This window comes from Stenella coeruleoalba (assembly GCF_951394435.1).
Source record: "Stenella coeruleoalba genome assembly, chromosome: 6".
Classification (NCBI taxonomy): Eukaryota; Metazoa; Chordata; class Mammalia; order Artiodactyla; family Delphinidae; genus Stenella; species Stenella coeruleoalba.
The window spans coordinates 55371329-55392988 of NC_137151.1; the positions used below are offsets into that span (position 1 = coordinate 55371329).

Consider the following 21660-nt stretch of genomic DNA (forward strand, 5'->3'; position numbering starts at 1 on the left):
ATGATACTATACATAGAGAATCCTAAAAATGCCACCAGAAAACTACTAGAGCTAATCAATGAATTTGATAAAGTTGCAGGATACAAAATTAATGCACAGAAATATCCTGCATTCCTATACACTAATGATGAAAAATCTGAAAGAAATTATGGAAACACTCCCATTTACCATTGCAACAAAAAGAATAAAATACCTAGGAATAAACCTACCTAGGGAGACAAAAGACCTGTATGCAGAAAACTATAAGACACTGATGAAAGAAAGTAAAGATGATACCAACAGATGGATAGATATACCATATTCGTGGATTGGAAGAATCAATATTGTGAAAATGACTATACTACCCAAAGCAATCTGCAGATTCAATGCAATCCCTATCAAATTACCAATGGCATTTTTTACGGAACTAGAACAAAAAATCTTAAAATATGTATGGAGACACAAAAGACCCCGAATAGCCAAAGCAGTCTTGAGGGAAAAAAATGGAGCTGGAGGAAGCAGAGTCCCTGACTTCAGACTATACTACAAAGCTTCAGTAATCAAGACAATATGGTACTGGCACAAAAACAGAAACAGAGATCAATGGAACAAGATAGAAAGTCCAGAGATAAACCCACGCACCTATGGTCAACTAATCTATAACAAAGGAGGCAAAGATATACAATGGAGAAAAAACAGTGTCTTCAATAAGTGATGCTGGGAAAACTGGACAGCTACATGTAAATGAATGAAATTAGAACACTCCCTAACACCATACACAAAAATAAACTCAAAATGGATTCAAGACCTAAATGTTAAGACCGGACACTATAAAACTCTTAGAGGAAAACATAGGAAGAACACTATTTGACATAAATCACACCAAGATCTTTTTTGACCCACCTCCTAGAGTAATGGAAATAAAAACAAAAATAAACAGGGCTTCCTTTGTGGTGCAGTGGTTGAGAGTCCGCCTGCCGATGCAGGGGACACGGGTTTGTGCCCCGGTCTGGGAGGATCCCACATGCTGCGGAGCGATTGGGCCCGTGAGCCATGGCCGCTGAGCCTGCGCGTCCAGAGCCTGTGCTCCACAGCGAGAGAGGCCACAACAGTGAGAGGCCCACGTACTCTAAAAATTAAAATAAATAAATAAATAAATAAACAAATAGGACCTAATGAAACTTAAAAGCTTTTGCACAGCAATGGAAACCATAAACAAGACAAAAAGACAACCCTCAGAATGGGAGAAAATATTTGCAAACAAATCAACGGACAAAGGATTAATCTCCAAAATATATAAACAGCTCATGCAGCTCAATATTAAAGAAACCCAATTCAAAAATGGGCAGAAGACATAAATAGACATTTCTCCAAAGAAGACATACAGATAGCCAAGAAGCACATGAAAAGCTGCTCAACATCACTAATTATTAGAGAAATGCAAATCAAAACTACAATGAGGTATCACGTCACACCAGTCAAAATGGCCATCATCAGAAAATCTACAAACATCAAATGCTGGAGAGGGTGTGGAGAAAAGGGAACCCTCTTGCACTGTTGGTGGGAATGTAAATTGATACAGCCACTATGGAGAAAAGTATGGAGGTTCCTTAAAAAACTAAAAATAGAATCACCATATGATCCAGCAATCCCACTACTGGGTATATATCCAGAGAAAACCATAATTCAAAAAGACACATACACCCCAATGTTCACTGCAGCACTATTTACAATAGCCAGGTCATGGAAGCAACCTAAATGCCCATCGACAGATGAATGGATAAAGAAGATGTGGTGTATGTATATATATATATATATATATATATATATATACACAATGGAATATTACTCACCCATAAAAAGGAACTAAATTGAGTCATTTGTTGAGATGTGGATGGATCTAGAGACTGTCATACAGAGTGAAGTAAGTCAGAATGAGAAAAACAAATATCGTATATTAACGCATGTATGTGGAACGTAGAAAAATGGTACAGATGAACCGGTTTGCAGAGCAGAAGTTGAGACACAAATATACAGAACAAACGTATGGACACCAAGGTGGGAAAACCGTGGTGGGGTGGGGATGGTGGTGTGCTGAACTGGGCAATTGGGATTGGCATGTACACACTGATGTGTATAAAATTGATGACTAATATGAACCTGCAGTATAAACAAACAAACAAACAAACTAAAAACAACTAATACTAAACTTTCTTTGGGTTATTTGTATGGAAATATGTTAATATAAATGTTTCAGACATTGCATGAAATTTCTAAAAATCTTGTATGTTCTGGTATAATGTTATGAGTCATAATTCTAGTTATTACTTTAAAATGTATATCTCAGGAATAACTAAATTTCTTTGTCAATTGCATTATTATGAACTTTCATCAAATCTTTAACCATGGTCATTTTAAGTCTTTTGTCATTTACAGACAGTTCTGGGTGTACTCTGATGCTTTTGCAAAAATGTTCCTATAAAAGGGTTTCATCTTCAAGGAATCATGGAAAAGACTCTGACAAGTACACGTTTCTGGTAACTGACTATACTGCTGAACTGAATGACTAAGCATTTTCAGAACTCTAATGGAAAACTGATGAATTCATAAAAGCGCTAACAAAAGATCAAGATAAAAAAAATTAATTACATGGGACTGAGTGAAGTGATGAGGATGATTAAAATTTTTGTGACTTTTTGTTTGAATTAAAAAAAAAAGAACAGAAAAAAAAAAAGAGTAGGAAATCTTGCCTCTCTGTAATATGTATCGTGAAAGGTCTGCATAAATACTTATAAAAAATTCTGTATTTAGAAACCTATTCAAAATAGGTCTTCTTGGGCTTCTTAGAAGTGTCAATAAACTCATATGATGCACTTCCAAAAACAAAAAATTGCAATAATGTTTTGCAAAGTGACTATCAGTTTGCAGTCCCACCGGGAATGTATGAGAATTCAAGTTGTTCCACATTTTTGGCAATATTTGGTATGGTCAGATTTTTTATTTTAGACTAATAGGTATATACTTATATCCCATGATGGTTTTAATTTTCTTTTCTCTAATGACTAATAATATTGAGCATACTTTCATGTCTTATTTGCCATATAACTTGTTTTGTGATTTTTCTAATATTTTACTTTTTAATTGAGTTGTTTGTTTACTTATCATTAAGTAAACAAAACACTTTGTAAATCCTGATAATTCTTTATAAATTCAAATACAAGTCCTTCATCAGATATGTGATTTGCAAATATCTTCTCCTACTGGAAGGCCTGCCTTTTTTATTGTCTTCACAGTATCTTTCTATGAGCAGGAATTCTTAATTTTGAGAAAGTCCAAATGGTCATTTTTTTTTTTTCTTTTAGGGGTAGTGCTTTTAGTGTCGTGTTTAAGAAATCTTTGTCCAACCCAAGGTCGTAAAGATTTTCTCCTATGTTGTCTTTCCCTGTGTTTTGTAGTTTTCAGTTTTACACTTAGGTCAGTGATCCATTTTGAGTTAATTTTTGTATAGGTCACAAGGTATGTATCAAGATTCATTTATTTTTGCATCTGAATATTCAATGGTTCCCACACCATTTGTACATAAAACTACCCTTTCTCCACAAAACTGACTTTGTATCTTTGCTTAAAATCAATTGACCATGGATGTGTGGGCCTATTTCTGGATTCTCTATTCTGTTAATTGAGGCACACATTTTTTTTAGTAGATATGTATTCATTTTTAATAAAATTTTTTTAAAATACTGGCTTTCTGACTCCAAGTTGTGGCCTCCTCTCTTAAATTACCCAGTCCTTGAAATTATGATTTCCTGAAGTTATACTGAACAAAGTTACTGTAAAATACAAATATCCCATACAAAGTATGTCACATGAAGTATCCTCATTTGCAAGACATCTTGTGAATTGTTATGACTTGCCACTGAAACATAAGGCTCTTGTTGCAAAGAACATTAAAAAGTACAGTCTCTTTTAGACTTTATAAATAGACCCCAATGCTGACAAATATGTTTTTTAAAACTAAGACATTTTAAGAGTAGGGCTACTTTGAATATATTATTTGGAACAAATACATAGATTCATCAAGTCCCTAAGCCCTGTGCAATTTCAATTAGCTACCTGCCAAGAGCCATAGATAACATAATATAGCTGTATAGAGAAAATGCCATCTGCCTCTGTGAGCAAAAATCACTCTAGTATCAATGCCTATGATTCCTCAAAGCTCTCTTGATTCCGCTGATACTATATCTAAGGTTAACCACAGAGAACTTCTCTGTGAATGTCTCCAACTGCAGAGACTATAGGGCCCCTGGGTCCATCCAGCACCGTAAGAGATTCATTGATAACACTGATTGTGTGGATGGTGCATGGCACAGTTAACCACACCGAGATATTCATGAACAAATGCTCTAAATTGGCAGAAACCACTGAATCCTTGCCAGTTCCTGTGGTAAACTAAATATCCAAGTTTTTCTAACTGCATTTTTTTCTTTTTTGATCCAGGAAACATATAATGTGAGGATCATTAATTCCCAAGAAGAAACTTGCATTATCTCTCATAACCAAAGAAAACACCCCTGAGATGATGCCAGAAATATAAATAGAAGTAAATAACACTGTGGACATTGAAAGATTGTTATCGTGTGGTAAAAGCAACCTTTCCCCTGCATCTAGTCCTTCAGGCCATGTGACTGATGGGTAAGTTTTTTGTGGTTACCTCTCCCTTTGAGGTGATCCTATATAGGGTACCGTGTGCCTAGAGCATCAGTTCCAGCTTGACCAGGTAAGTGATGGGCCATTATTGGTTCCAACTCCTGCTCATCTTAACCTGCAGTCAGCACACAGGCAAGTTAGAATAGCCCAGCAAGACCCAGACATCATCTGTGTCAATTTATTAGTTGTGCAAAAGAGAATCCACCCTAGTTAAAGAAGGAAAGAATTAAAGGGCTTTAGAAAGTTCACAGTCTTTGGAAGGGTCTGAGAAGCAAGCTCTAGACTAAGTTTCCAGGAATAACATCTAGAACCACACATCACAGAGCTGGTCTGGCAAAGGTCATACTGGCTCTGGCACAATCAGGAAGTTGCTGCCATCATCACTGACCCCAGAACATGCTGTATTTGCTTGGGATCACACCAGCAAGATGGCTCTCCATGCCATATCTGTCTCTTCATATAACTGTGTTTCTCTTTACCTTTCATTTCAGTAGTTTCATTATATGTGCCTCGGAATACTTTTCTTTGTATTTATCCATCTTAGGAGTTTGCTGAGTTTCTTGAAAATATAGATTAATGTCATTCATCAAATTTGGTAAGCTCTTGTATGTTATTTCTTCAATACTGTCTCTATCTCATTCTCTCTCTCCTCTTTCTGGGACTTCAATTACCTGTATATTAAACCTTTTTACTATGTTCCATATCTCTCTTATGTTCTCTATTCTGCTTTCATTTTATTATTTTTCTCTTCATGTACTTCATTTTGAAGATCGTCTATTGATCTACAAGTTCATTAATTCTACCTTCTCATAATGTCTAGTCTGCTCTTAAGGCTCATCCAACGAGTTCTTAAATTCAGGTATTATATTTTACATTTCTAGAATGTCCATTTGATTCATTTTTATATATTCTAATTCTCTACTGAAATATTCCATATTTTCATCCATTTTTTCATCTTTTCTTCCATTTTCTTTAACACATTTGTCATAATTATTTTGTAGTTCTCACCTTTTAACTGCAATATCTAGTTCATTTCTGAGACAGTTTTATTCCTTTATAATCAGTCACTTTTTCCTGTTTCTTTGAATGTTTGGTAATTTTTATCTGGGGCTGAACATTGTGAAGGATATATCCTAGAGGCTCTAAGTTATATTATTTTTCTCTAAACAGTGTTGAGTCTTTAGTCTGGAAGGTAGTTAAATTGCCACAAAATCTCCTGGATTGTGTTGATGATTTATTTTTACTTTTTTTATGGTAGGTCTGTTTCAGTTTTGTCCATAATCCTCGAGTGCAGCCCATACCCTTAAGGCATGACCTTCCTGGAGTTTCAGCTGAACGTCTAGAATGTTCACCAGGATTTCTCCACATAAGCTGGGCTAGGACTCAAATATCTACACCTCCCCAAAACTGTGTGACCTCTGAAATTTCTATTCAGTTATCAGCCTATCAGTAGTTTTTCTCTCTTGGCCTTTTGGCATCTCATTCTCTGCATTCAGAGCTTATAATTTGGCAAAGGACCCATGAGATATTTTTGTAGGCATTTTGGAGGCTCTTTATCTGCTGTACCTTCATCTCTGGTACCCTATCCTCCAAATCTCAGGTGCCTTTGTAGGCCAAACTCCAATATCTGCTTCCTTCACCTATCAAGATTATAATTTTCTGCTTGGGTTATTTCTCTCTCCACCTTATATTAAAAGATGATGTCAGGGGAATTTCCTGGCAGTCCAGTGGTTAGGACTCCACGCTTTCACTGCCGAGGGCCCAGGTTCAATCCCTGATTGGGGAACTAAGATCCTGAAAGCCGTGTAGCATGGGGGAAAAAAAAGAAAAAAGAAAAAACACAGGATGTCAGGAAGAAATTCTGAGCAAATATAGGGCTCACCTTCAAAGTTTTATTTCAAGGATCTTATCCAGGCACTGGCTGTCCAATGCCTGCAAACATTTTTTAAAATAATATTTTGTTCATGTTTTATAGTTGTTTATGGTGGTATCGGTTATTCATTATCACTGGAATTGGAACTCAAAAACTACATTTTAAATTAAAGTACCATACACCATCTGATTTGTAAAACCGAAGTCTAAGTCTATTCTCCAGAAGCAAAGGAGGCTGAAATCTGTGGAGAAGGGAGATTATGGGAGGAGTTGATGCCATGAAAAATGATCAAAGTGTGGAAAGGGTGTTCAAATGCTATTTATTCAAAAAGGTGTCTTCTACCCCATCATTATCTGACTTCCCTAACTACTATGGCTTCTTGGTTAGGATGTTCATTAGCTAGAGATGGGGGAAAAGGGCACAAAAACAAGATGAAGTCAAGAAGAAAACTAAGTGCCTGGTAACATGATTCATGCCCAAAATATACCTCAGTTTTATAGATTATCAGGTTTTCTTTTTAAAGTCACATGTGACTCTGAAGCGTATTCAGTGTTGACAATTAAGACTTGTACTTCATTTCTTAATGACTTTGCACATCTACATACTTGTTTCTACAGCAAGATTCCCTCATAAATAAGGTAAAAAGAAGGTAGTGAAAATGGTACTATCTCAAGAGGTTATTAAGAAGAAGAGAAAAAAATGCCTAAGCCTTATTACATACTTCGACAAAAGTTACTCAGCACCAAATGTGTTCCAATCACTGAAAAATCTGATGCGGGGGAGGTGTTGGAGGGCTAGAGGAGTTGGAGGGGGTGTATGTTATACCAGGATGAATAAGATGGGGTTCCTGCTTGCAGTTGTATAGGGGACATAGATTTTTCAGTGTGAGAGGTCCACTAGGATCAGGAAGGAAAAGTGTTGACTGGATTAGGTAATATGGAGGTCACTGGTCACTTTGGAGAGAGGAGAGGATTTTGGTGGAGTGGAGAGGTCACAAGTCCTGGAGAAAAATATAATCTAGATTATTCTTTCAAAAGGTTGATTTCAAATGAAAGGGTAGAGAATAGGGACTGCCCAGGTCCTAGAGGATGACTGAGAGAAATACCCCACAGAGTAAAAATAAAGAAAAAAATAAGGAAAGGGGATAATCAGTAGAACCCAATTTCTAAAGTGGTTAGATGGGTCAGAGTCCCAAACATCAGAGGGAAGGACTGGATGTCATTGTGTAGAAGACATCACATCCTCCATTGGGAGGGAAGCAGGGGACTAGCAGGAGACAGACACAGGGTGGGCAAGGCAGGAATTAAGGGTCGATTTCATACCTCCATGACTTCATTTTATTGATAAAGTAGCAAGTGGGTTGTCTCCTGGGAGTCTGGTGGGGAGGGTGTATGGTGTTAGGTAAGAGTCTTGTAAGGACAGGTGATCCTTTGAAACAGTGATAAGGGGAATAGGAAGAACTGGTGAACAAAGGACAAGACTAAGGATTCCCATGCTGACATTTCATTGAGAGTCCGGATAAGATGACTTTTCCTTAGTAGTACTTGGCCACCCAGTATGGACACAGAGAAAGTCAACTGTGAGACAGATCTGGGAATGAGGCTCCCCAGCCATTCTGTAGACAGACGAGGATGTTAAGGAATCAAGCGCACAGCTAACAGAGTGGTCTAGGCTAGTGCCAGGATGGTCTGGGGCTGGTAGTCTAGGAAAATTTAGGGCAACAAAGAGCAGGTTTTGTGGGAGCAGGAGAATAAGATCTCTACTTTCCCACTTTCATCTCAGCCCTCTTGTGAGAGGCCTAAAAGCCTCTACTTGCTACAGCAGCAGTTACTGATGGAAAACCAAAATAAAACAGAGACAGAGAACTCATTATTTCAAAATTCCTTTAACTCTTTTCTTAAAGACACAAATCGTCTAAATCATCCCCCACAAGCCCCTTTAAATTCCAGGACTAAGAACAAAATTATGGTTAAATGTTTAACTAATGTTTATTATAGCTAGCATGTTGGTTTTAGAAAGGTCAAATTTATGACACAATGAAGTAATATTTTTCACATTCTGTGAGTCTATTTTATAGCACATTGGGGCCCACAGTATAATAAATGTCTTCCATTATTTTGTAAGATTCTTGTATGCAAAGCTGTGTAGGGCAGTGATAATACGGAATTTCAAATCAACTGAGCTGGCGTGAACCTTAAGGCGGGTCACTTTATCTTTCAGGACTTCACCCTTCAGACTTGTAAAATGAAGACTAGGGATAAATCTCCAAGTTTCTTTACAGGTTAAAAAAAATGAGCATAATTTAATATTTTTAATTACTACTGAATCGATAGAGTTACCCCTTTTCTTTTATGATATATTTTTGGTCCGAGCTATAATTTACTGAGTCTCAGTCCTTGATCAGGAACACAAACTCCAATGATAACACTGTCTCTATGGAAAATAGAATCCATTTTACCACAATTTACTTTATGTTCCAATTTCTCCACTCTCTGCCCACATTTACTCTTTGGAGGATGCAACTCCAAAAGTTCAGAGATAGTTGTTCACCATATTGTGACCATGTGTCTCTGTGGAGACTCCATATTATGTTGTCTCCACTGACCCCAGCTCCTGATTTCATGGGTGAGTGCTCTACAGCACCCCTTGCACATTTTAACTTGGATTTGTCATTGAGGGTAATATCAGAAAATGCCTATAAAGCATCTATTCGAATGCCTGAGATGTTGGGGGCTCTCCACAGAATACGCCTGATACGTTGGGCAGCATGATGTATGGGAAATAATCAAAACACTGCCTTATTTTTGTCCCCCATTCAGATGTTTCTCCTGTCACTAGATGAAAACTAAGCAGAACCCATGGCTCACTCTTGGGTTACAGAGGGTCCCAGTCACTTTAAGTCACAAAATACAGTCTTGATTCAAAATTAAATTGTCTAGTTCTAAGAGATTAAGCAACTCTTCCCTCTTTATTCAGAAGATAACATTTCCTTTCATTCCCTACATGCTTAGGCCATCAGAGTCCAGGAGTGGGAGGGAAAAGGGGAGGAGAGGTAAAGGGGAGAAGCAGAGTTCTCATTGGACTGGTGACTGACGCTGTCCCCAGTAAACCCGGCAGGTGCTTAATGCTGACTCTTGCCCTCCTATCAGTTTTCTTGTCTGGACTGTTCCTGGAAAATTCCCCATACACATTTTCCTTTAGCTAATTCTCTTCCACCTTCAGGTTACCATTTATTGCTGTTCCACCTCACTGTTTTGGGTGGAGCCCAAACCTCTGGCAAGAGCTTTGCTGGGCAGGAAAATCTCAGACCTTTGAAAATGACCCCATGCCACTATCCAATGATTTCTTAAATAGAGCACATAAAAGATTGATAAATAGTATTTCATTAGGACCTTCCAGAAAGCAGGAAAATGTTGCTCCAACTTTAACCACAAGAAAAAGCTGAATAGCCTACAACATCAAAACTTTTCTTGAACCCATCGGAGAAGAGGTCATGGGGCAATAAACTAGCCTGAGATTTAAAGAAAGGTAGATGTCTTACCTTTCTGGTAAGACAGACTGGCTTACCTGAGGCAGAGCCCCTGGAAAAGACAAGGCCATCCTAGAAGGGATAAGAAGATTGCAGGTAAAACTGTGATGATCCCATAGTTACACTTTAACAATTGCTGCTGTGGCAGAGTGTTAGCTTCTGTATAAAACCCATGGAAGCTACAGACGTAAGGGGAATTTACACCCCTTCACAGGCTTTTCTCTACAAACCTCACAGAATGCTCCTAAGAAAGATGGAGGTCAGGGTAAGCGAGCAGAGGAAGTTCCCTATGGGTGTGCAAATCAGCGAGAGAGGAACAAAACCCTACTGAACAAAAGGCGCTGTGGGTGGGGAGGGATGCAGAGCAGCAAACTCACCAGGGCGCAAGTATAGACCCTTTACAGCTGGGGAAAGGGAACAAAGAAATCTTCCTCTCCTGGGGAAGAAGCAGCAAGCTCTCTCCCTCACAGGAACAAGCAAGACCAGAGGCGAGTCTGGAGTTCATCTGCCCTGGGGAGGAGGGCACAGCTACTGAGTAGGTCCTGGCCCCAAGACCCAGGGACATAGGTCCTGCCCAAGACTGAGGCTGAACCAAGAAAGCAGAATGCCTCTTCCCCAGCCAGGCTAGCAAGGGGCTAGTAAGAACCTACTGCAGCAGAAGGTGCAAGAGGAGCAAGTCTCTCTCTTGGGCTCAGGTTCACAGGGAAAGCCTGAAGCCTACTCCCACCATAAGCAAAGTACCACTAATTGCCAAAAACTGAAGACAACTGGTGAATGGATAAACTGTGATAAACCCATATCATGAAATACTACACAGCAATTAAAAACGACGAAACTATTGACATACACAATAACGTGGCTGGATTTCAAAGGCATTATGCTAAGGGAAAAAAGCCAGACTCAAAAAAGCGCATACTATAATGGTTACATTTATATGACATTTTAGAATAGGCAAACTATAGGGACAGAGATCAGTAGTTGCCAAAGGCTGAAGGTGGGTGAGGTGTTGACTACAAAGAGGCATGAAGGATGGCTGACAGTGATGGAACAGTTCTACATCCTGACTGCAGGGGAGATTACGTGTCAGGCATTTGTCAAAACTCAGAACTGTACACTAAAAAGGGTGATTTGTACAGTATATAACTTATACCTCAAAGACATTTAAAATTAAAAAAAACAGAATTTCATTAAAATTAAGAAGTTTTGTTTATGAAAAAACAATGTTAAGAGTGTGAAGAGACAAGTTACAGATTGGGAGAAAAAAATAGAACCTGCATACAGAATATATAAAGAACATACAAATGAGTAAGAAAAAAAGGCAGGCGATGGAATAGAAAAATGGGCAAAGGACCTAAGTGGCCATTTCACAAAAGAGAATATTCAAATGGCCAATATGCATAAGAAAAGCTGCTCAATATCTTTATTCTAAATGCAAATGAAAATCATAATGAGGTGCCACTACACATCCATCAGATTAGCTGAAGTGAAAGATTGGCAACATCAATGTTGGTGAGGATGTGGAGCAACTGAAAGTGGCTGCAAATTTATATAACCACTTTGGAAAACTATTTGGCAGTCTTTACTAAAGTGAAACACCCATGAGCCTTATGATGCAGCGATTCCACTCCTAGGTACTTATCCAAGAGATATGAGGGCCTATGACCACCATAAGACATGTTCAAGAATGTTCATAGCACCATTATCATAACAGCAAAAACCTGAAAGCAACACAAATTCCCATCAATAGGAGAACATACAAATAAATTGTGGTACATGTATATTATGTAGGAAGTACTACCCAGCTATAAAAAAGAACAAATAATTGCAACATGCAACAAGGACGAAACTCACAGATATGATGAGTGAAAGAAGTGTAAAAGAGTATATACTGTATGATTCGATTCATATGAAATTCACCAATAAGCAAAACTAACCTATGGTGATGAATTCAGAATAATGGTCATGAATGGGGCCAGTATATACTGAGAAAAGGCATGAGAGACTCTTCTGAGCGGTTCTATACCTTGACCCTGATGGTATTTCTATGGGCAGCATATATTTATAAAACTTTATTCAATAGCACACTTAGGTTCTGTGTGCTCTACTGCATGTATGTTTACCTCAAGGTAATACAATAAAAAGAAAATATCACCTACAGCATAGTTTAAGGGCTAATGATAATGTGTGCAAAATGAGTATAAACAGACTAGGAGTACATAAGGACTTGTCGTGGCCCCTGACTACCCTCCACCTTTTTTTTTTTAGAGTCACTGAGTGTTCCTAATCAGTCACAGATGGAGAAGAAACACACATTAGCTCTGTAGCCCATTGTAGATAGGGCTTGATGCAGCTTCTATTGCTTTTAGGTCCTAAGCTTATGCAATGTCAAAAGAAATATATTTTTGTTTAAAAAAATGCAGGGATTTCCCTGGTGGTGCAGTGGTTAAGACTCTGCACTCCCAATGCAGGGGGCCCGGATTCAATCCCTGGTCAGGGAACTAGATCCCACATGCATGCCGCAACTAAGGAGCCCGCCTGCCGCAACTAAGACCTGGCACAACCAAATAAATAAATATTAAAAAAAGAAAAAAATGCAGAGCAGACATTTTTCCTCTAATGTTTTAAAATAGAGACATTTGTTTCTATATGCTATTAACTGCTATAATATAACATCTACCAGCTTATTTTTTCTATCAAGAGAATATAATTTCTTGTTGCACCATCATCATCCTACCATGTCATTTACCAGTAAATTAATATTTGGGCACTGTATGTATGCTGTAACTCAATACAACTGTGTGTGTGCGTATGCCACATGTATCTTTATTTCTCAACCACAAACAAGCAGTTGGCATTATACTGCAGTTACAGAACTACTAAGCTTCAGAGAGCTGGCTAAGGTCACCAATTCCAGGTTCAACAGTTTCATGGGTAATAATATTGTTGGCAATTTTGTGAGGTCCGACCAGTCCCCTGCTCGGGGAATTAGTTAGCTCCCGGGTCCTGTCTCAGCTTCTCCAGTTTGTATGGTTCAGACCATTCTACTCTTTAAGTATAAGGCGGATTGCCAAATCACAACTCCCAGGCATCCTGCAAAATGAGCAGGTCACCTTAGGGGCAACCTTTACCCACTCAAAAATTCACCTCACATTAGCAGTAAGGATTTGGCACCACCCCAAATCATTATTTTCCTTACTCATAAGTTTAAGGCATGATACAATTCATGTTTGGTGGCCCTTCCAACGCTCCTAGAGAGGCCATATTCACATGGGGCCTCCAGGACTCCTGCACCCGTGACCAGGCACAGCAGCCACTCTTGTTTTCAGTTCTGCCACTAACGTAATTCCTCTATATTTCCCTGCGAGTGTCAGACACCAGTGCTCAAGCCTCCAACTACAGGGGTTACACACTCAACTCTCCAAGTCATCCTGGAGGCCCCTCGCTGGGTCTGAGCAGGAGGAAAACCCTGTCTGCTCCCCCTCTCACTCTGCTGAGTGCTCACACACAGCCCATCAAGCTCTCCTCAATGTTTCTCTTCACAAATCCTCCCTCCTCTTCATAATTTGACCCTTTTTTTAAAAAACATCTTTAATGTGAATGAGAGGTCCATGAGTCTGGAGCAGCGCCAGACATTTACTTTATAATTACATTCTGCATTTTCATCCAGCACCTCACTCTGATGTACAGCATTTGTGGTTGGTATTGGACATCCTCAATCAAAACTTCAATACTCACCTCCTGTTATAGTAACTTCAGGTTGAACCGTATGAAATTGTTGATTGTTCACAATTTTTGATCTAAAAGAATTTCAATTTCATATGGTTTGAACTAACAATTGTATTCAAAATAGGCTTTCTAGAGAAATGGGACTTTAGGTTGGAATTGAACTAAAGGGAAAAGTGAATTCTTAAGTGAATCCCCAGGCAAATACTAAAGCACCTTCTGCAAAGCGTCTCACCTTGGCTTTCAGATCAGCACACACTTCCTGTTGCTTTTTCCTATCCTTAACCAACATGTTTTCCATTTCATGAGTTGCACAGGCCTCGGCCACTGTCAGCACAGCCTTCTGTATAAAGTCTCTCCTATTCTTACTCCAACTTGCTATCAGGATCTTTCGCTGCTCCTTAGCAAAGCGATATTGGTCACAATATTTTTCATGTTCGACCTGAAAAGGTAACAGGTGGTAAACACTTATGAAACTGAGCCTACGCTTTATGTCATTGTTACAAAAGTGAATAAAATGAATTATAACCAATGATTTTGAAAAATAAGGGACAAACATCTTAATAGTAAATACAACAACCAGGACCAAGTACCAGTCCCAGAGTTCTGAGCCCATGGCTAACTGGTGACTGAGGACCAGTCATTAAATGTTTTTAAGTTTTATACAGGATGGAGTCAGACCAGACAGCCCTAAAACAACTTCTACCCCTATATAGCAATGAATCTATGAGCAGAAAATATGATTTCCCCTACATATAATTTCAAAAATACTCCATCTTTAAATCAGCTTTGCTGTATTAACAGTGACTCCAGGTGCTTCAGTTAGATATATGCTAATAAACATTAAAAATTGCCACAATAATCCTGAAAACTCAGTTTGCCCTTGATTACTGAAACAATCAGATGTTCAGACATCTAAACTTGAAGTATTTATAGCAATGACAGTAGTCCTTCCCATCCCACACTCCTGAGGGACATGACATTCTTACATAGGTACCAATAGTTCCTGCTGCCAGTGAATCCCAACCCTGGGAGATTTGAGTCTTGAGGGAAAGAACAGGACGGGAGATAGCCTGAGTAGTTCGAAAAATCTCTGTAGGTGATTCTGAAATACTTATATAGAGGTGTGTCTCCTGCAATTGAGAGTCAGTGCTCTAAATAATTCTTTATTTTGCCAGTATAGACCACATCTCTGAATTTGATACATTACTTAACCCCTAAGCGATGTGAGAAAAGAAGCTAGCGAGCAGCATAAGGTTGGTCCTACCTAAAAAAAATAACTTAGGTATGGTTAAGTACATAATGAAACGGGCTATGGCTTCACTGAAACCAAATATCAGCTTCTAAATTCTGTTTGGTAAACTTCTTAGCTTTATTCCCCTAAGCCAAGAATATGCTTAAAACTTGGCAAACATTAAGGAAGTATACACCATGCAGAAATGCATACTAATTATCCCAATGTAAGAAGTAAATGCAAAAATCTTTATCATATTAATAGTAGGCAAATATAAAAATCTACACAGTTAAAAATGACAGCTGGTCACAGAAGCAAACAGAATCTATAGGGAATAAAAAGAAAGATCTAATTTAGTAAATTAAGAGTTTTGTAAAATCCAGAATGAATTATTATATAACATGTTTTTTACACAACAAGGATTTGCTATAAAATAAAGGTCAGAATTAAAACAAATAATTGGGTGGGGGTTGGTGGGTGGGAAAGGATAAGAGAGGTTGGTCATACTAGTTGTGTGGCCTTTGCCTCAGTTTCTTCACCTGAAAAGTAAGGATAACTATAGTACTTCTCTCATCCACTGTTATGTGCATTACAGGAGTTTACACATGACTGAGATAGGATAAATTCTATACACGCTAGTATTGTTACTTGCTTGATTTAAAACAATTACAAAATGCAGGGTATGTGATAATATTTTATAGCATGGCCTATTTAAAAGGTAAGAGTCGGACTTCCCTGCAGGCAACATGGGTTCGAGCCCTGGTCCGGGAAGATTCTACATGCCGTGGAGCAGCTGAGCCCGTGTGCCACAACTGCTGAGCCTGCACTCTGAAGCCCACGAGCCACAACTAGTGAGCCCACGTGCCACAACCACTGAAGCCCACGTGCCTAGAGCCCGTGCTCTGCAACGAGAGGCCACTGCAATGAGAAACCCATGTGCCATAACGAAGAGTAGCCCCAGCTCGACGCAGCTGGAGAAAAGCCTGTGCACAGCAACGAAGACCCAGCGTAGCCAAAAATAAATAAATAAATTTATTTTTTTAAAAAAAGGTAAGAGTCTATGCATGTTTGTTTACATATATGTTTTAAAGTGAGTTACTATGAAATTCACTGGTGACATGGTAACTTCTGTTTCCTTGTCTATGTTACCTTGTCCACTAAAGAATGTAACCATAACTTCCCAGGGAAATTTCAGCCAGGACTCTGAGTTATGAATTTGGGGCATTTGTGTTTAGACCCGTCTAGGGGGATCAAGTGGAGTTGTGGTGGGGATGGTGTAGGTAGGCACCAACTCCCAAGGCAAGTGTTGGCTTCCCCACGACTAGAAGGACTGAGGTGTGGTAGGCTGTGTGAAGGCAGGAGCAGGCACCCCATTTTCAGGCAAGACTCAGAGATGGCAGAACCTCTGAAATGGGCAGGTGAATGTACACCTGGACACCTGGAGGTCAACACTAGCAGAGCAACCCAGGGGACCATGGTGAAGCTCTCTGTGGCAAGTAAGCCACAGAAGAGTGAATGTGGCCAGAGGGATCTCCCACCTTTTTATGTACCACACTGACCCGAAAAATGGTAGACTTTCAAAATATAACCCTATTATTTTCTAGAGTGCAGAAAAAAAAATCATTTTAGAGCACCATTTAAAGTATATATATATTTTGCTCAATAATTATCAATCATTAAAACAATTTAACTTGCCAGCATATAGGGTCCAGCACTCACCAAATCATGCCTCGATTTGTGAGGAAAATGTCTCTGTAACATGTCCAGATACAGAGTCCTTCTGCCACTGAGATCCCCAGGATACTGATCCACAAGAGCCTGGTAAAACCAGTGGTCTTCATCACTTAATTGGAAGTTTCTGGAAGAAATAAAAATGTCACAACACTTTAAGCAATCATGGAGTTTGAGGGACCTTAAACTGTTTAAGCTGTTAGTGAATGATAATGATTATATTAAATAAAGACTTTTTAAAAAATACATTAGCCAAATTAAATGTCTCCTATAGAAAAAGTTCTAAATTATAACACAATGGGTTCTTTCAATCCTTTATTTGGTCTTGCCATGAGTTTCAGGAATAATTTGAAGAAGTTTAACAATGAGACATAATATTTTTAAAATATTTATTCTATCTTGCCTACAACAATATTTTAAAAATTATGACCAATGAATGAAATAATAAATTATTAACTCTACAGATTAAAAAGGAATTTTGCTAATTCAACAAACTTCCTGTTTCTAGACTGGAGGAAAACACAAATGTAGAGAGTCAAATAAACAATACACAAAGGAAACCAAGGCCTGAGGAAGGCATATATTAAGGTTGACTTTAGAAGTAAGTCTAGGGACTTCCCTTGTGGCACAATGGTTAAGAATCCACCTGCCAATGCAGGGGACACGGGTTCGAGCCCTGGTCCAGGAAAATCCCACATGCTGTGGAGCAACTAAGCCCACGTACCACCACTACTGAGCCTGCGCTCTAGAGCCCATGAGCCGCAACTACTGAGCCCGCGCACCACAACTACTGAAGCCGTGCACCTACAGCCTGTGCTCCGCGACAAGAGAAGCCACCACAATGAGAAGCCTGTGCACCACAAGGAAGAGTAGCCCCCGCCTCACCACAACTAGACAAAAGCCCACTCGCAGCAACAAAGACACAACGCAGCCAAAAAAAAAAAAGTAAGTCTAAAATTATCTTTTATTTTACCCGCTCAGCTTCTTGCTTTGTGGAGGTAAGACTAGATATTGGTAGTAAAAAGATAACCAGTGGCATTAAATTTCAGATCACTAAAGAAATCATTTGTAACAGGATCCCTTCAAGTCACCTTCCCAATAACATATCCATCATGCTCCAAAATACCTTTTTTAGTTCAGAACTTTCCGAGGTACTGGCCTGGTTTGTGTATTAGCAAAGCCCTATGCAAAGTAAAAAGGTTACAATATCAGCTTGAACTCTAGACTGAATTAATGTTTCTTTATTATTCTGAGTTTATTTGCATATCATCATTCCTGTTTAATAAGTTGGAATAATCAAATACAGATGCAATCAGAGGGAATATTATTAGCAACAAATATTTCTTTGATCCAAGATGGAGACTTGCTATTGTTTATTTCTATCATTGGCCTTCTACTTTAAAGTTAGTTGTGCAATTTAAAGAATTTTTACAGTATGTCCTCTATGCCCTTGAAAAATATTTGACAATTTAAAACAATAAAAACCTCTTTAAATCAGTGACACTAATGGGAATTCTACCATCCTCATCCAACTTACCCAGTTTCTGTAAAGTATTTCATGATACTGATAAGTAGCAAGAAAGAAACAAAGTTATTTTTCAAAGAAGATAGCCTTCTCTAACAGCTCTATAATAGGAAGAAAAAGTGGGCTGGAAGTGTTCCATTAGGAAGAAGCAAACTCTACATTTCTTCTGTATGACATGATAATATACTGCGGAGAAAGAATTTGAGATTTCATTCATTGAACACATTGAGTGTTTGGGGTCTCTCTGAATCAGTTAAGCCAAAGGCTTCTGCAAATAAAGCATCTCAAATAGGAGTATTAAGCCTGGAGAAAGGATTGCCTGAGTGGTTTTGGCATTTAAAACACCCTCAAGTCTTCAGGGACAGTATCTCAGGTCCTCTCTCAAGGAACTCATTTCATTCATGATAACATAAATGCATTTTAATAGCAGAGTTAGCCACATTTCTACGTGGCAAGCAATCAGAAAAAGGAATAGACCCAGAGTCGATGTCCTCATTAATGCTTTTAAACTGTTTCTGTAATCAAAGGGACCTGAATACAGTTTGAATTTCCATCTTTATTTGATTACAAGGATAGACGTGTAGGGGTGTATGTGCTGGGGAGGAGGAAGCGACAGAATCTAGGTCCAATAAGCTCTCTGTTCTTTTAAATTGTCATTTATCTATATAAAGGATGCTGTTGGTGCCAGGCTAGATCACCTTGATGAGCTAGAATTCCTATCTTCAAAATGTACCTTCCTCCTCTGAAGAACTGTCCTGGGCTAGATGGGAACTGCCTCACCCACCACCTTTCAGAGCCAACCTCAACCAACGACTGGCTGACATGGGGGTACAGAAGGCCAGGCCACTTGCCTCAAGATGAGACCAACTCTGTGATGCCATTCGTGCTCCAGAGTTTTACTGTGGGAGCAAACTGTAACCTGTTTCCATTGAGATCTTCTGCCACAGACATCTTCCCCTCCTCCATCCTGCTTCCCTTACCATCCTTCTCCTGAGAGCACTGCCCAACAAATCACATGTTCTTACAATCCCTGTCTCAGATTTGCTTTTACAGAATTGACCTAAGATAATCTATGAGCAACCTTACCCATAACTGTCAAAAATTATTTAAATTCTTTGGCAAATGGAGAGGTACTTCTAAGCTAATTGTTTTGATGATCTCTCATACTGAATTGTGGTGTAAGATTGTGGCTATCCTCAAAGTGCAGATAGCAAACATTTACAAAAATGTTTTTTAAATAAAAGCACACGTTAAGCAGTGTGCATTGCTATAAATAAACATAGCAGCAGAAGAATTAGTGGTACTCAGTACATTTTTATACATTGCATGAATGTATTAATTAGGTACCATTTTAGTGACAACATTAAAACCACTTAAACATATGAAGATAATATAACATTAAAACTACATATTTCAAACCAAGTATGATATGAACAATGATCACATCCATTTTGCTCCTATTGATTTTGGAAACCTCACATCTCAACAGCTTTTTCAAATTACCACAATTACACAAATTGTAAGTCATTTTTCTATTAGATGTAGGATAAAAACGAAAAACATGCTTATAAGAAATGATAGGGCTTCCATGGTGGTGCAGTGGTTGAAAATCTGCCTGCCAATGCAGGGGACATGGGTTCAAGCCCTGGTCTGGGAAGATCCCATATGCCGCGGAGCAACTAAGCCCATGCGCCACAACTACTGAGCCTGCGCTCTAGAGCCCACAAGCCACAACTACTGAGCCCACGTGCCACAACTACTGAGGCCCATGCGCCTAGAAGGCAGTGCTCCTCAACAAGAGAAGCCACTGCAGTGAGAAGCCCGCGCACCACAACAAAGAGTAGCCGCTGCTCGCCGTAACTAGAGAGAAGGCTGCACGTAGTAATGAAGACCCAATGCAGCCAAAAATAAAAATAAATAAAATTATATTAAAAAAAACTTTAAAAAAAGAAATGATAATATAAATACTCACAATATTATTATTTTAGAGTACTTATAGCAATTTCCAGAGATGCTGGCTTAAATTTTGAAGCAAATATTCACATCAGCAACACTATTGGCAGAGTCATGCATCTCCATTAGGATGCTGTCTGTGAGGGAGAAAACTTCCACCACTATATATATATATATATATATATATATATATATATATATATATATATATATACACTGAGTCTTCTGGGTAGTAAAAATCTAAGATGAATATTCAAACATGATAGCCTCTTCACAATAACAAAGTAGCCATTTCCTACTTGGCATCTAAGATAAAATCAAATTTAACGTATCTGAATTTCTAAATTCAAATCTGGACATTTATCTTTTCTAACCTTCATCTTTTCATTGTAGAAAAAAATATCTATATAAAATAGCAAATTATCCTAAAATTTTGTACTTAAAAAAAATATCTTCAGACAAAAGATCTTTGGTAGGTCTCTGCAATTTCCATTTTTCTGTCCATCCAAATTTTCTAATTTAAAATGTTTCAGGAAATTTCAGCCTGCAGGAGGATGAGGTATTTATTGCTCAGTCCTTACCCTCCATCCCCCACTGCCAATTGAGGTCCACCAATATCATTTCATCGTGATTTCCCAGGATATGAGACAAAACAGGTAACTCAGAAAAGGAGGACAACAGGGCTGTGAGAATTCAACGAGACCAAGGCCAACTGTCTCCATAATTCTACCTGTTTGAATCGTTACAAAAATCCTAACCTGACTCACAATCAACTTAATTACCAGTTTTCTTCATAATCGTGTTAAACCACTTCCCGAGGGTTCTGGTTCCGTGACATCAAAAGACATTTAGTGGGGTGGGGGCAGCCAGCCATGGCAAACAGCCCATGTAGGGCAACAGGTACCTTAACAGCAGGGACAAGTCTATGAGACTAAACACTGTGTATTCTAACTGGCTGAACTTGTCTTATATTTTCTCAGAGTGAAGGGGGCTTTCCAGCAAAATGGCAATTAGGGCCTCCTGATGCTAGCCGATGCAGTTACCAGCATCTGATGACTACCTTGACTGGCAAATGGCCACAGTGAATCTCGATTGAAGAAAAGCTCTTGTCTCTTCAAGTGTAATGCTATCAGGGGAGTGAGCCACTGGTGGAATAATGTGGATAATAGATGGTTCTGACACAATCTGCTTGTTTGGCAGCATTGGGTCTGACCCTCTAGAAAATACAACTTGACACCACTTTTCAAAGTTGTCTTTCCAAATCATACCCATCCAAACATTGAATCTAATCAGCCTGGTTCCTGAAACTGTCTCCCCAGCTATTCACCACCCCACCCCAGGCCTATTGTCCAAACACAAATCTTTGATTTTCAGCCTGGTTTACAGAGGGCCCTCTGGCCGCAGAC

At 38.8% G+C, this 21660-nt stretch overlaps 1 protein-coding gene across 1 annotated transcript in view; it reads right to left on the bottom strand.

Annotated features, from left to right (window-relative positions):
- Positions 1-21660, bottom strand: part of CCDC148 (coiled-coil domain containing 148) — a gene marked incomplete at its 5' end in the record, with an annotated part of 198694 nt that overhangs the window by 111831 nt on the left and 65203 nt on the right. Inside the window, 2 exon segments of the mRNA XM_079925257.1 lie at positions 14047-14253; positions 16765-16903. Coding sequence (XP_079781383.1) covers positions 14047-14253; positions 16765-16903 — 346 coding nt within the window.